General features: G+C 46.8%; 1 protein-coding gene across 1 annotated transcript in view; it reads right to left on the reverse strand.

Annotated features, from left to right (window-relative positions):
• Window positions 1–15,041, reverse strand: part of LOC135388983 (transient receptor potential cation channel trpm-like) — a 128,884-nt gene extending 113,843 nt beyond the window's left edge. Inside the window, exon 1 of the mRNA XM_064618876.1 lies at window positions 14,711–15,041. Within this exon, the coding sequence (XP_064474946.1) occupies window positions 14,711–14,827 (117 nt within the window). The 5' untranslated portion in view covers window positions 14,828–15,041. The remainder of the gene's footprint in view (window positions 1–14,710) is intronic.
• Window positions 15,042–15,857: the final 816 nt, after the last annotated feature.

Consider the following 15,857-nt stretch of genomic DNA (forward strand, 5'->3'; position numbering starts at 1 on the left):
TTAACAACAACATGCCCATCCTGCCCATTGTGCCTTGGGGTAGTGGGCAGCACCTTATGTGGCGAATTTCCCCATTCATTATCATTAATTTATTTATTGTTATTGTTGTTAACAACAACAACAAATACACTGATGATGATGAATAGGTAAATTCGCCACGTTAACAGAATGCCTCCCATTCGTATTTCGAATACTTTTGCTTTAATGCTGCCTTTTACGCGTCGCCATCTTAAAAGATTTCAGCTACAAATTGGTCATCATCAGGTACGTCGTGTACCACATCACCGCTTTCTCGGCGTTACTCTCGACCGGAGTTTGTCATGGGTAGCGGAGGTGCGCTGTCTAAAAGCAAGAGCTGAGAGTCGTCTTAATGTTCTTCGTTACTTATGCGGTTCCCGGTGGGGCACATCTCCTCGGGCAATGCTCAGCGTTCACCGATCTCTTATAAGTCAGATGGTTGCGCATCACATCCCCTTGCTACACAACCTCCCTGTTACCACAGAGAAGGTGTTAGAGTCTATCCTAGCAAAGGGCGTCAAGCTCTGTCTTGGCCTTCCTCGAGCAACGTCAAACGCTTTAGCCATGGCAGAAGCACGGGAACCACCTGTATCAGCTCTCAGGATGCAAGAAACGTTCCGCCACTACGTGCGGTTGGCAACGCGTCACCATCGCCATCCTCAGCTTCGAGCCATTATGAGTCGTCACCACTCTTCTTTTACCCAAGCTATCCAGACACAACGTGGTCTTATTCCGAAACACAAGCCACATGCATTACCAGATATCCCAACATGGGTCCTGCACCCTCCTGACGTAAGAACTAGTGTGCCTGGACTCCCGGGAAAGAAGGATATACCAACGCATGTTCTTCGTCAGTTCAGTCTTGAGCTACTAAACAGCTCCGCAGGCAGGATGCAGATTTTCACGGATGCCTCTACGACATCATCCGGCTCCTCGTGTGCATTTGTTATCCCGGAGGCGAATATTGAGAGAGCGGTGCGGCTGTCTCACGTCACCTCTGCAACGGCCGCTGAACTTTATGGAGTCCTCTTGGCAATAAGTTTCATCAACTCACAATCTTCAGCTGCTCGCTGGACCATCTATAGCGACTCAAAATGTGCGTTACAGACCCTAGCTACCATGTTTACTACGGGATCTCTGGCGACACCAGCACAAGATGTCTTACACGCACACCATGCAGCAGTTTTAAAAGGTCATGACATCCAAATGCAGTGGATCCCTAGCCACTGTGGCATTGCAGGTAACGAGGCTGTGGACGCTGCTGCACGCCGGGCTCTTCAACTAAGGCGCGCCCAGGTGCTGCCCATTTATTTCACCAAGGGTGACGCGGGGCGAATGCTGAACGAGTTAAAACAAAGAATGTGCAATACCTCCTGGTTAAGAGGATCGGCTCGGGATTCGCTTCTGTATAAGGTCGACCCAGGGTTACGCTTTCGAGTACCACCTTCCTTTACGCGACAAACGACAACTGTCCTACATAGGCTACGGCTCAATGTACCGTACAGCGCACGTCTCCTCTTCAAAATCGGAAAGCGAGACTCTCCGAACTGTAGTGAGTGTGGCGTTGTAGAGGATGTAGAACACATCCTTCTCAGGTGTCAGAAGTACGTCGATGCTCGAAGGGCATTAGAGACAAGCCTCTCTCGTTTGGACTCCCGAGCCTTCGACATCACGAAACTATTAGGTCCTCCTTCGTCCGACAAGGCGCTAAGGGCACTTGAAGACTTTTTGCATGCAACCGGGCTTATGGACATCCTATGACACGGTGAATGTGTGATGTGTCCTGTGTGTGCCCCCGGTGATTCCGCCACTTTACTCTAACTTGGGCGCAGCTCTTGAACTTTTGACCTACATGTTGAACTCAATTATCATCTCTGTTCGTCTCTGGACATCATCCTTTTGCGTTTTCATCATCTCATCATCAGATTGAACTTTCTGTATTAAGTGTACTGGGGTAGCCAGTTTGACTTCGTCGAAACTTACATCCCCATTTTTTTCTTTATTCACATCACATCACATCACATACTTTTGCTTTGATCTTGGGCGAAGAAATACGTCATCGACATCCGCTGAACTTTATGCTATCTTGTTATTCTTGACATATGCGGAAGACTGAACCGCGCACTGGGGGCACTGGGTAATTTACACAGACTCAAAAGCAGCTCTCCTGTGCATTAAAAACACGGGCATCCGCGGTTCCCTTTCCTCAGTGGTGATAGATATCCTGTGCGCCCTGAAGTCCCTACAAGATCGCTCCCACTCCGTTGCCTTTCAGTGGGTTCCAGGGCATTGCGGAATAACTGGGAACCACGAGGCCGACGCTGCCGCTGCACATCAACAACGGCCTTCTGTGCCCATTATACTCTCGAGAGGAGACAGAAGATCCCTCCTCAGGCATTTGTCCGATTCCTGGTCTACCCTACAGTGACAACACGACATTCCAACTAGGTCCTCTTTGGGGAGTGTAGACCCAACGCTGTCATACCGGCTGCCTGCAAAGCTTCCTCGTCCTCTGAAGTCGCTCATCCACAGGATACGTCTGAATGTGGCCTTCACTCCGTTCTATCGCTACCAGCTAGGTTGTGAGGCTAGCCCTATGTGCAACGAGTGTGGTGTACCTGCCAACGTAGAACACATGCTCCTCCGCTGCCGGACCTATATCAACGAGAGGCGTACACTGCAGACACAGCTTGCCACCTTTGGCTGCCGCCCCTTCAACTTGTCGACCATCATCGGCACTTGGGACACCGCAGCCCACTCCAGGGCGGCCTTACGTCATGTGGTTGGCTTCTTTGTGGCGACAAGCCTAACAGACTCATTATGACCCCAGCAGCGCTCTCGGACATTCCCACCATCACGATCACGTACAGCCATCGCCGCTCCGATCATTCCCGTCATCTCTCATCGTCATCGCTCATCATTGTCACCACTCATATTAGACTCCCTAGCTATGGGGTAGCGTTCCACTCCTAGAGTGGAAAACCTCCCCACTTCATCATCAGAATATATATGTTGTTGTTGTTGGGAGACGAAAGGAAGGTAGAGCAATAAGAAGGTAAGGTGGAGCATTAGATTAGATGAGAAAAGGAGCAGAAATTGAGACATTAGACCCGAGAGGTATGGCAGAAAAAGCCGTGCAAAGCACTTTGGTCGACCTTTGTTCATCGAAACTTCGGGCACCGAAGCAGCTATACCATAAATCTGCGGCTTTATTTCTTTTATTGTTCCCTTTCTTTTTACTTTTTTTTTACCTGCAATAACTTGAAACCTTGTGGTATGTCATTGACAGCCGTCGCACCAGTGCCGACCTGCGATTCACTTTTTCTTTATACTTCTACTCTACTCTACTCTACTCTACCCGTACGCACGTATCAAGCTTATAGGCACAGATCTTTTTTTTTTCTTTTTAATAGACAAATAATGTGTCACAAGAGTGGTGGGAGCATTTCAGTCGCAGGGAACGTTTAGTTGCGAATATATCTCGGCTGTGGAATGCTTCCATGCGCCACGGTACTTAACGGGGCTGTCACATCCGCGAATGTATGCATGAGACCGATACGGTGATGTTCGTCACCGCTTCACAGTCAACTTGGTCAAGTTTCTCTTCCGAAAGCAGGGGGGGGGGGGGATATGTTTATTATATATAAAAAAAATAAGAGGGAAAGATTAGCCACCGGTATGGCGGCTTGCTATTCCCAGGAAAAAAGGGGAAAAATAAAGGCAAACAAAAAGGGTTACATATTAAGCAAACGATGACGTATGCTAGGCATACCAATGGCAGCGCAGCGCAGGCGATTGTCTCCGGGGTCGTCTGTTTAGGGTTCGCATCCAAATATCGGGACTGCGCGACAAACTGGTGGCGACGCGATGCGGCCTCCGGAGAAAGTGCCTGTCATGATAGCCGTCGGGTTGCAAGCATTGCTTACATGTGAAGTGCGAGCGTCTTTTTTGTTTGTACGTTGTCTTTTATTGTTTTTTTTTTTTTTTTGCCACACTGTAACTGTTGTATTGCTAACTCTGTAAGCACCTAAAAGAACTCTTCACCATGTGTTTCCTTTCTCGCCATTCTAGGCTTCCAATACCACCGAGAGCACTAGACTCGCCGCAAATAGCGTTCGTGACGCGCGTCCGGCCACTGCATGAGGTGTGCACAACATGAGCGAATATATTCAATTTCTTTTGTTCTAGTTTCGATGAAACTGAATCAGGACCCGCAAAATGATCAATGACTTACAGCTGCCACTATCATGACGGTGAAACTCTGCTGGATACTATATCACCGTCAGATGCACCGACCAAACGGCAACTGCATTTCGAGATAATGATCGGGGTGTTTCATCGACCACACGTGTTTATTTGTATGGATAAAGCGGACGCACGATGTTGGTTTCAGTCACGAAGTTATGGGGGATCTGCGCTCGAATGTGCAAAAAGGACGACAGTAATACGTGACTCAATCAAAAACATGGTGTCACGTGTGGTTGGAGTCAGAGAAATGTGCCCAGCCTTTACTAGCAAGTTAGGATTTTGTGAGTCATCTAATAACCATCCTCTCGACGTACGAGTATGTGTTTACACTTACATGTATGTGACTTACAGGTTATGTGTTTTGACACAGACAGACGCGAGTGGCCATGTCTCCTTGCGCACTGTTACATTATAAATATGCTGGATGCTTTTTTTATTTTGACATTTATTTATTCTACCAAAACAAATGAAAATACATAGATGAATATACACATAGAGGAACCAGAGGGAGTACTCCCCTTCTCTTTGTTCGTGCCTCTGAAAGGTTCCACATTATTCGCACTCCGAAAATCAGCCCTTCTAGCTACGGCAGTCGCTACGAAAACGTACGGTTCCATTTTCCACTTCAGAATGCACAGAACGGGCGGCGTAGTATAACGCGCGGATACTCCCAAGACCGTCGCTAGGGGCGCTGTCGCGACGGAGCAGTGCGCCCCCTTTAGGTGTCGCACAGTCCCTATACTACCTAAGTGAAAAGCCCTCGGTAAATGTGGCAACTTTCGCTTACAAGTGTGGGTCCTGACGTGACCATGTTGCGTGGAACAGGGTGGTACGCTCCTGGCAGTACGAACACGTCCGACGTTCAAACAACAATCCACAAGCCGATCACAGACTTTCCACGACCAGCAGACGCTGTCCCCCGTACTCCCGCGCGCCCGCCTGTCGATCGGTCGGTTGCCAAGGCTACGAAGGTCCCTACAGTCGCTCCCTGATTGGTCTTGTCCGCTCCAAAGGGTGCTCACTGATTGGCCTTGTACGGGTGACGTTTCCAGAGATGGAATTCCGGAATACTCTCAATATTCCGTCGTCTGCTCTTGCCATGTGTTACATCAAATTGCACAGGAACAACGCCACCAATTCGCGTCTGATTTGCGGCATTATTATCAGTGATGAACGCGGAATACAACGGCGCTATAGTTTCGGAATTGACCGGAAAGGATGTGATAGTGAACAACAACAACAACAACAACAACAACAAATAAGTAATGATGATGTAGTGGGATGTTTCGCCGCTGACGCAGCACCCTATCCCATGGCTTGAGGGGGAGAAGATGGTGAGTGATGATGAAGATGAATGAAGCAGCATAATGCAATACCCAACTGAGGCTTTGCGAAGTGCCCAGGTGAAAATTTTCCCACATTTCCTTATTTGCGCATGTGGATTTCGTTTGCATGGACTGAAAGGAACCCTTTTCATAACGAAGCTCTCGCAAGCTACTGACGTCCCGTTAATTTAACATCTGAATCAGTGGTGCGCGGCGCCGCTAAAGTAATCGCTGCTGCTGTTCAAACGCGAAATAGCGGTTCCGAAGCATTTTAAGCTCGGAGGACGAAAGGACTGAGTATCTCCGTTAATAGATTGGGTAGCACGAAGATTTCCTTCGCTACAGCTACTTTGCTGAAAAGGCACAACGTAAGACAACGCGGTAAAAATGACTAGCAGAACAACGAGAACACACAAAAAAAATGTAAACTTGCGGTGCACATTGAAGGCGCTTGATTCTTTTCCAACACACTAAGAAATTGAAGTTGTACGTTGATTATGAGGTGTATGGGACCCAAGAGTGCGAAATCCAGGGTAGCCACAAATATTGACTTTCAGTGTCTCGACCAGCTGACGACGCTGATGGAGGACGAACGGAAGTATGGACGTTGTTCAATCTTGAAAAAACTAGCGGGTATTACGTTCAAAAATTCTGCTTTTAGCTACGCTCCTGCAACGTCGAAACGTGACGGCAATATATGCGCGTATTGATTTTTACGGTGCTGATGTATAACTCGAAGGAGCAAAACTATATAATTTATCATTGCTTTTGAATGATGGACAGAGAAAAGTTGAAAGAACTCACATGAAGGTAAGGGGAGCTATGGAAGGGAAGGATAGAAACAGAGAGAACGAACAAAGCAAAGGAAGAAACAACGCCGGGGAGATATAGAAGGGACCACCACCAATTTTTATCCTGAATGTTGATAGGAGATATGCACCTGATTTTTATCAGAATAATAATAAATTAATATTTATTATTATATATCAATTTATTTGGTAACATCTTCCAGAGGGAATAATATACAGAAAACGAAGAACCTACATTTACTGATAAACTGCTTACTATAACATTTTTTTAATTCCGTGTTAGCGCCGCGAGACAACTGTGGCTGTGACCGGCGTACAGATGTGGACAGATGGAGAGAGGACAACAGGAAGGAGTGTGGGACAGGGAGTTAGTCTGCGTCCTGGGCCGACTTCAGAGGGAACTGTGACGACGTTCGTCTGGAAAGTCTTCGGGAAACTCAGGGGAAACCTCAGACAGCACAACCGGTGGTAGGATTCGATCCCGCGACCTCCCACTCTTCAGCATGACCTTGGCTGCCACCAATGAGCGGTACGGCTTAACCCTCTTGGCCATGCCGCTTGTTTACCATAACAAAAATAACAAGGATGGCAACCTGCTCCTTTTCCCCGAACCAACGTGTACAAATGGGACGAACGAAACGTGTTTTTCTACGATTCCGATGCCGAAGCACGAGGAAAAACAAAATCTAAAACAAACATTACAGACATCCGGGCTATCGACCCGTAACTTTTGGATGCGCGTTCTCTCGTCCTGCCTTGTTATCATTCCACGCGCGTCCACCTGCAACACACCAGAGATAAGCGAAGAAGGCAGTACGCAAACACAAAGCGTCCCACTATATCTCTCACAGCCGTACCCGTCTTCATTTTCTGTTACTCAAAGGCACGACCACAAGGAGCTTCGCTTCACTGCTTCCCCAAACTACAAGAGCGGAGATCATGTAAAGCACAGGTGAGCACGGATAAGATTGACAGCATCCGCATCCGCACTGTACCCGCGCACGTAAGATCCGCGACCGCATCCGGCCGGAAGCCCAAGCAGTTGAGGAAGGGCAAGTAAGGATGCCCCAGTGGCTTCAAGTTGGCGCTGGACGACGCGTCACTCAGTGGAATACTGCTGACAGTCAATGAGAATGTAGTGGACGGTGCTTGGTGTATTATAGCATGGGCATAGCATTATGTTACTGTAACCCAGCTTGTGGCGGCAGTATGGGGTGAATGCGACGTTCAAGCGAAGTTGACGGACGACAGGCGTAAGGGTCCGACGAAGGGTAGACGGCATTATGAAGGAGAGTGTGGGATCTGCTGAGTGGAGGAGGGATCCTTCCGGGATGTCTTCACGCCATTGATGCCTGACCGCAGAGTGAGTTGTGTATACCGCAATGCAAAGGATGACACATTTCGACATCATTTTGGATTATTTGTTTTAATAGTGGCTCCACCTGGTGGACGTTGACAGAGACTCTCCTGCTTATTTGCGGATGAAATGGGGATATCCGCGCGAACCGCAGAGCTGCGCGGGTTTATCCGACTGCTATCCGCAAACCACGACGTAACGCGGATACCCACGTGGATCCGCGGGTCTAACCGCAACCGCGCACACCCGTATATCTTCCCTCATCAACTGATGGTCCCGGCTCTCCGTAACGCTACGTAGTATTTAACCTGCATATCTCGTATCAATCCAAAACACGCTTTAACGAATTCGTCCACCACATTAGACGTTCACAAAATTGCTCCATTTGCCACCGTCATACTACCAAAACCTGCGTGCAGTCATGCTACGCAAACGCACAACAGACTCTGGAGCGAAGCAACTGGCATGGAAAGTGCATCTATTTACATTTCTGATCCAATTGCCAGTGGCGTACCACCGTACTGTCTAGCCGAAAAGAACATCTGGTCGATTGTCCTCCTCAAAAATTCCGGTCGAAGTGTTGATATGACGCCAGTTTCGTATTGATCAACAGAATTGCGTGATGGGGACTTGCGGGGAAGCCAAACAGTGCAGAATGAATGTGAACGACGTGTATTACGTGCACGACGTCCTGTTCGCTTTCTACCAGGCGCACGGTGCGGAGAGGAAACATCGAGAAGTTCTGTGGTATTTTTTGATGCTAGAGAGATAGGAAAAAAGGAAAGAAAACTGAATGACTCGTTGTTGTTGTTGTTGTTGTTGTTGTTTTGTTGTCATTTCCAGAATGCAGCAACAATTATTGTTTTCATGTTAGCACCGCGAAGCAACTGTGGCTATAAGCGGCGTACAGACGTGGACAGACGGAGAGAGGACAGCAGGAAGAAGTGGGAGACGGGGGGTTCGCATGCGTCCTGGGCCGACTTCACGAGGAACTGTGCCGACATTCGTCTGGAAAGACATCGGAAAACCCAGGGAAAACCTCAGACAGCACAACCGGTGGTAGGATTCGAACCCACCACCTCCCAGTCTCCAGCACGGCCTTCGCTATTGGCTACCCCCAACGAGCAGGACGCCCTAACCCGCTCGGCCATGCCATTGGTGAAGCAACACCGAAGACTTCATCATTAGAAAATGTGTGAGAATGTATGTACTACTATATACAAGCATTTCCGGAAGTAATACGCAAAGTACGAAGACATTGTTTCTGCTGGGAAATATTCTTACAGCTGATTTCAAAAATGCGCTGAAGTAGCCGATTACAATTGTATCGTAATTAACAGAGACGTGCTGCTAACTGGACTAACATACCGTCTGCATTACCAGAACGTTTATATGCGGTACAGTGCATTTCGCATTCGCTTTCATATGCACCTATACGATTATTTCTCATTCATTCTCATTGCAGCCTTTTTTTTTTTCGCGTCGAACTATCTCATAACTATGCAACGGAGAAAGACACACGCCTAATTAGACGCGATGTAGATATATGCCTAAATGAAAGATGACTAATGCCCGGTTGATGGTCCACGACTCAGCAGATGCCCGACACAACTGTGATAGTCCCGAATGCAGCGTTAGCTTTATGAGCTTCGCGTGACTGCATCTATCCAATAATGGACCTGTAATTAATGCGGCTGAGCCGTAATATAGGTAATTAACGAACACCTGCAGCAGCTTTCGCGCTTCTAGCAAACCACAGCTGGTGTGAACGCATTTTCAATTAGAACTTTCTGGAGGTATACCAAAGTGGTGGGAACGCAATATAGAGAGTCTTAGCCGACAATGAGCCGATCGCACCGTTCCTTTGAAGTAGCTAGCACAAGGTTGTTAATCTTTGATTGGGCAGCTTCATTTATCGTGCTTTTCGTAGAAGTGTTGCCCACTCGTCATCATTAATGTATCTGTTGTTGTTCTCGTTCTACTAAAACGCCCTATTGCGCGAGTGAACAGCACAAACACAAACACTTGATGCAGCGCATAATGTCCGGTATACTCCACCATTTTAAGGGATTTATTATTTTTTGAAGGACAGAGCTGATGTATTATGAACATCTACGAACCTCTATTATTACTTCTTAACCTCTTAAGCCTATAATTATTCCATCAACGATACTATACTGAGCAAGGTTACTTCCTACAAATACTTGGGTGTATATTTTCAGTCAAACTTATCGTGGACAGCACATATCGACTATGTTGCTCAAACAGCACTGAGAAGACTGTTCCAGCGTGTGATGTAATACCCCTGTCACACGGGCATTTTCGATCCTGCTTGACCGAACCTGCTTGAACCCAATGCAGATCGGATGGTGCTACACGGCCGCTTCCAAGCAGGATCGAACTTTGATCCTGCTTGACTCAAGACAGTTCCCATAACAGGATTGAGAATTTCAAGACGGCTCGACGGCCGCCATTTACATCCTCGACCCCGGTGAACTGTCATAACTTAAGACGGACATGCGCGCGAAGCTACAAATGATGCTTACATCGGTATACGATAAATTACCACTAATATCGCTGTTATATAGGAAACGCGAAATTAATGAGTTCCGTTTATTCATTTGCACAGGTCAACCATTCAATGCGCATTGAAAGTGGCCGTGTAGCAGCGTCAAAACTCGAGCGTGCTCGGGAAGTTCGATGCAGATCGGATTCGAGAAGGATCGAAATGCCCGTGTGACAGGGGTATAAGACTTAACGCGTATAAATAACTTGTTCTATCAATATCGCTATATGTTCGTACGGTTTGGGACATGTATCTTGTTAGTCACAAAAAGAACAACAACAACAAATAAATCGTGAATATGACCTGGAGTGATTCACCACTGGAGAGCAGTACACTAACCAATTACACGTAGGCGGGTCAACAGCATCCTAAATAAATAAATAAATAAAATCATTTCTCGGTGACGATGAACAGGTCTTCTGTATCAGTTTATTGCAAGGCATATCCCAGTAGCAGAAAAGTACTGAGAGTCCAAGGCCATCCCATTTACTTACGCGTGTTCCGTATGCTCTTACACAACAACATATAAATAATGACCATGACGTCGCGTGTTTCCCCGCTGGGGAGCAGTACCTTACCCCATTACATGTGTAACATTTGATTAGATAAAGGAGGATTATATGAAATGAGGTAAGTACAAGCCGTTCACGGAACAATTGAGGTGTCCTGAGTTGGCTGTACTATGCCGTACAAAAAGAGGCCGAAATTCAAGTAGAAAAGCACCGAAAAGAGCACCGAGGGTCATTGGAAAAGAGAATAACACTAAAGCGTCTAAAGCAAATCGGTAGTCACCAGGGCCTCCATAAGCACTTGAAGACCCGGATGATGTTGCACGAGGTTCTGACAGTGGCCAATACCTGCAACACAAATGTGCTTGTACAGCTTGGGACAAAAGTTTCCAGAACACCGGGGTGTCGCATTCTTCCATTGGAGCGATACGCGAGCAGCGAACAGGAGCGAACACACATACTGAGAGTTGCATATGATATCCGGCCACCTGTTTCTTATTCGATTTCTTCCTGATGGCTAGCAGGGGGCAGGAAGGGGGGCCAAGGGGAGGAGAAGAAATACGCTAGTACTGTGTTCCGTAAACTTCTGTCCCAAGCTGTCCCGCATACATCTATTATAGGCTCAGGCCTCCTAGGGCTAAAATCAGTTGTGCTATTACGGGAGATGAAGGGGAAAAAATGTAGCCAATAAACTTTTTTCTTATCTTATCAGCTTATTCCACCGTACGCTATACCCATTCACTCCTACGTGCTTGTATACCTTCAGTACGTTCTGTCGAAAGGGTGCATTTTCGAAAGCACTAAAACATGTTTTGCTGCACTACGTATTTCTTTAACGCTTTAAGCTACTTAATGCTGACACGCTGAGCCCTGAGAATGATTGAGAATGATCATAAAGCCATGCGCTCTTTAATAATGAACGTGGCTGTATATTTTAGGGTCGTGGAAACTAGAAAGTATAAATCATGTTGCATAACAAGTAAGAGGATGATAACCTTAATTTCTCCGCGTACCGCTATGAAACGACCACTAGAGGTTCACACGCGTGATGGGTAGCATGACTTCTTTCCATTCGGTTGCAATAAACTCGCTAAAATCAAATGACTCCAAGCGTAACCGCCTAAAGCGACGCTTCATTTTTGCAACGGGAAGAGCGTTGTGCTTTCTGCCTTGCTTACGTTCATGTATAATAAAGAGGGTGCCGCAATAAGGCTACATAAAAGTAACAGGATGTCACCGCCGATCATATATATTATGCGCCGTCACCGTTCATCTTTTACGCACGACGTGGCCGTTACACAACATCAGTCGAAGCGGTTTGGGAAATGCTTGCAATGAGCAGCAAGTGCGGCTCTCTTCGGTGAACACATCAGCATTAAACGTGCTAAAAGTTTATGTCCTGTTAAGCGGGGAATTAAAAGACAGAAAGAACAGACTGCTGAAAATGTTACGAAACAGCAGAGCGTCAAGATGGCTATGGTTTAATGAGAGAATGACAATGCGCGTGACATGCGCCCTGTCATCGTCGTCGCTACATCTTCCCCCCTCCGAAGTCTTGAACCCCCGGGCACGATGGATGGTGACGCGACGACTGAGATGAACAATGGTCAAGAGACAGTGGTGAAAGATGGCGTCGACGGGTGGATGCTAACGGGTTGAAAGATGGTGGCGACGTGGACGACAAGGCACAGGGCTAGAAAACGATGTTCGGCAACGATGTGGACGATGGGGACGCTGGGCTGCTCGCTGGAAGGTCTGTGGTCCGACGGCGGGAGCTGAGCCATCACGGGGTGCGGCTGTCACGGGCGTCGGTTCTCAACGGGGCTGGGGTCTTCTGGTCAGGTCAGATCATCTTTGGTCTCATACGTCTGTCGGCAGGTCGGGGTTGGGGTGTCGATGGCCATGGCAGCAGCAGTTCCGTCGGGGCGAGCCAGCACCTCCACCAAAATCTTACGAACAGCAGAGCGTCAAGATGGCTATGGTTTAATGAGAGAATGACAATGCGCCGTGACATGCCCCTTGTCATCGTCGTCGCTACACTCAGAAAAGAATAATTATCCGTACACGTCGCTAATACGAATATTTTCACTTTCACTTTCATGGGGTAATCAAAGAAAATTGACGTCGATAAAAAAAAATCGCTTGGTCACCCCCGAAAAAAGTGAAAAGAAACAGCTGGGAGACTAGATGAAAAACCTAACGCAATCTAGAGTTATGGAAGAAGATTAATGACGTGCAGAATTGACAGTAACGCGAACCATGATAAATGGCCCCGCCAATCATCGTTCTGAATACTTGGAAAGGAGAGCGTTGTCAGGTTTTTTGGTGAATATATGTTTCATGTGAAGGGGGGGGGGGGGGGGGCAAACGCCTCGGGTGAAGGTGTGCTATCGCGTTACTGGCTTTGCACATTTACTTCAGATGCGTGGTTGCCTCGTCCATGGAGAATGATAATGATAATACGTGACTCTATACGAGATAATTATGCGAGACAACAATGATCATTAGCGTCGGTTCGTGGATTAATTTTGTTCACGTGAGAACCTTTTTAGCGTGCAAAGAAATTTTTGTTTGGGTCAAAGCACACACACACACATAAATGGGATGATCATGAATAGTCATGTGCAAAGTCAATAAATATGTTTGGCGCATAATAATAGCGTTGCAACTCTCGACTTTGGTAACCATTCCGTTCCCATGACTATACTTTGAGAAAAACATGAAAATCACTTTGCTTTTGTTAAGAATGATGACCTGAATATAAGGCATTCATACGGAGCACTGGCACCGTTAAGCGTCAGCTGTGACTACAGCGAGATATGCAGTGTAATTTTGGCGTTAATGTTGGTGATAATTGATGTTACCTCTCCGTGGGAACAATGAGAACAATACAACCACGAAACAGAGAGCGTCAATAAAGACCGCCTTGTCTTCTACTGCCTATTAATCCTCACTCTGGGTCTTGCAAGAAGTCGGCCGCTTCCCTTCGTCAAAGCTATAGCAACACTTTCACACTACACGTGTTTTGTAGTATGGGCGAACGAACGAAAAGATTTATCAGAAAAAACAACTTACGTCGGTGGTTTAATGATTGGATCGGAGATAAAAAAACTGGAACTTTCGCTCAACTGGTCACTTGGTCAGTTTAATGGCGGTGTCATTATCATTGATGAGTTATTCAGGCTCACACGTTTCAGGCAGTGCGCGACGGAATAGGTGAATAACAAAGGAGGAATAACAACGGATGTAGGCACAAATGAACTTCCTGCATTTAAAATCACTCATGTATCACCGCTGAATGTACGCTAACGACACGAAACAAATATTTGACCCATAGGCACGTCTCTAACGTTCCAAGAGAGCACAACCAGAACCTACTATATGATCTTTTGATAAACTTTGTATACGTCGGAAAAGGGAACAAAAAAAAAGAGAAACACTGTCAAGGTGCCCGCGAAGAGGGAATCACACACATAACTTGAAAAACGGTTAGGAGCAACTAAGATTTATTCGAACAAGGACTTTCGTGCAAGAGACTGCACTTCTTCAGGTGCCTGAAGAAGTGCAACCTTCACAAGAAGTGCAAGTGAAGAAGTGCAACCTTCACAAGAAGTGCAAGTGAAGAAGTGCAACCTTCACATAAGTAGTGCAACCTTCAACCTGAAGAAGTGCAGTCTCTTGCACGAAAGTTCTTGTTCAAATAAATCTTAATTGCTCCTAACCGTTTTTCATGTTACGTGTGTGATAAACTTTGTACTATGCAACATGCACTGCATGGAACAAATGTTACGTACGTTGAAACACATAACACTGCATTGACTTCCCAGTGCACTCAAACGCTCGACAAGTAAAGATTTTGACGTCGCTAGCATCCCTACCTTTTTATTCGCGAACGGGATGAGGCACACACTCTGCCTCCCTTCCGCTCCCAGAGCACCAGCGATGCTACAGCGCACATTGCGATGGAAATTCCCTTGTGGCACTTGCAGACTCATTGACTCCTAATGTCAGGCGTTATCCGACGCTAGCATCCCAGTACGTCCCGAGCACATCACACCATCTCCACCTCACACCTATAGCGGCGTCCTATTTGCGCGGACGAGGTTTTCGTGTACGAATTTATCCTCATCCGGCGCCTGCAGATTGCAACGAAAGCATAAATATATGTACAAAAAAGGATGCGAGAGTCCTGTCGGAACGGAGTGTTCGCACCCGCGTCGTGGGACGGTCTGAACTCGGAGATCGTGGCGCGTTAGAGCCCAGTTCTAGCGGGTGAGGGTGTTTCTGCGGATCGATTGTAGTGTCGAGGGGGAAAGGCTTTATTGATGGTCTGTTCGGGAGGAGGCGCCCTTGCGTTTACAGGTGAGTCTTCTAGTAGGGAAGGGGAGCACTAGGTGAACAGATTTTCATGATATTATTTTCTTTGTTCTTTTTTTGCGTAGTTAGGAAGGGGTATGCGTTTTTCTGGAAGTTGCGGGAAGTAAACGTTATGGATGTGTCCGCTCCTACAGCCTGGAAAATTATGCATGATAGTCGCATTTGCATAGTGGGCTTGGAAACTGAGGATAAACTTTGTAGCTGGGGAATGTGGCTTCGGTAGGGTTATACTGCAGATGTAAAGGTCGTTTTGAGTGTGCGGGCTTCTGATGTGAGATTTCTTGTAGAAGGGTTGAGAGGTACTGCGTGTTTGTGTTTTAGAGTCATGCTGATCGCGTGTGTTTGGTGGTCCTAGATGGAAGGATGTGTTGAAACTTTATCGCAAGAATATCTTGCGCTAGAAATGTCCGTTTGGTGCAAAACGTTTGTGTGTGTGTGTGTGTGTCAAATTCATGTATACGGTGTGCATGATAATTTTTCATCATCAGAGTGAAGCGAATATCTATGCGTATCCTGTAAGAAGATCGTGAGTCGTATTTACACCAAGGCGAAGCCCGGAGGAATGCTGAAGATTAGCTTTCCCTGCATACACGTGTGCTTCTCCTGTACGTGCTTACCATCTAGTGCGAAAAAAAAAATACCAGGAGT

This window comes from Ornithodoros turicata, chromosome 3, assembly GCF_037126465.1.
Source record: "Ornithodoros turicata isolate Travis chromosome 3, ASM3712646v1, whole genome shotgun sequence".
In the NCBI taxonomy this organism is placed as follows: domain Eukaryota; kingdom Metazoa; phylum Arthropoda; class Arachnida; order Ixodida; family Argasidae; genus Ornithodoros; species Ornithodoros turicata.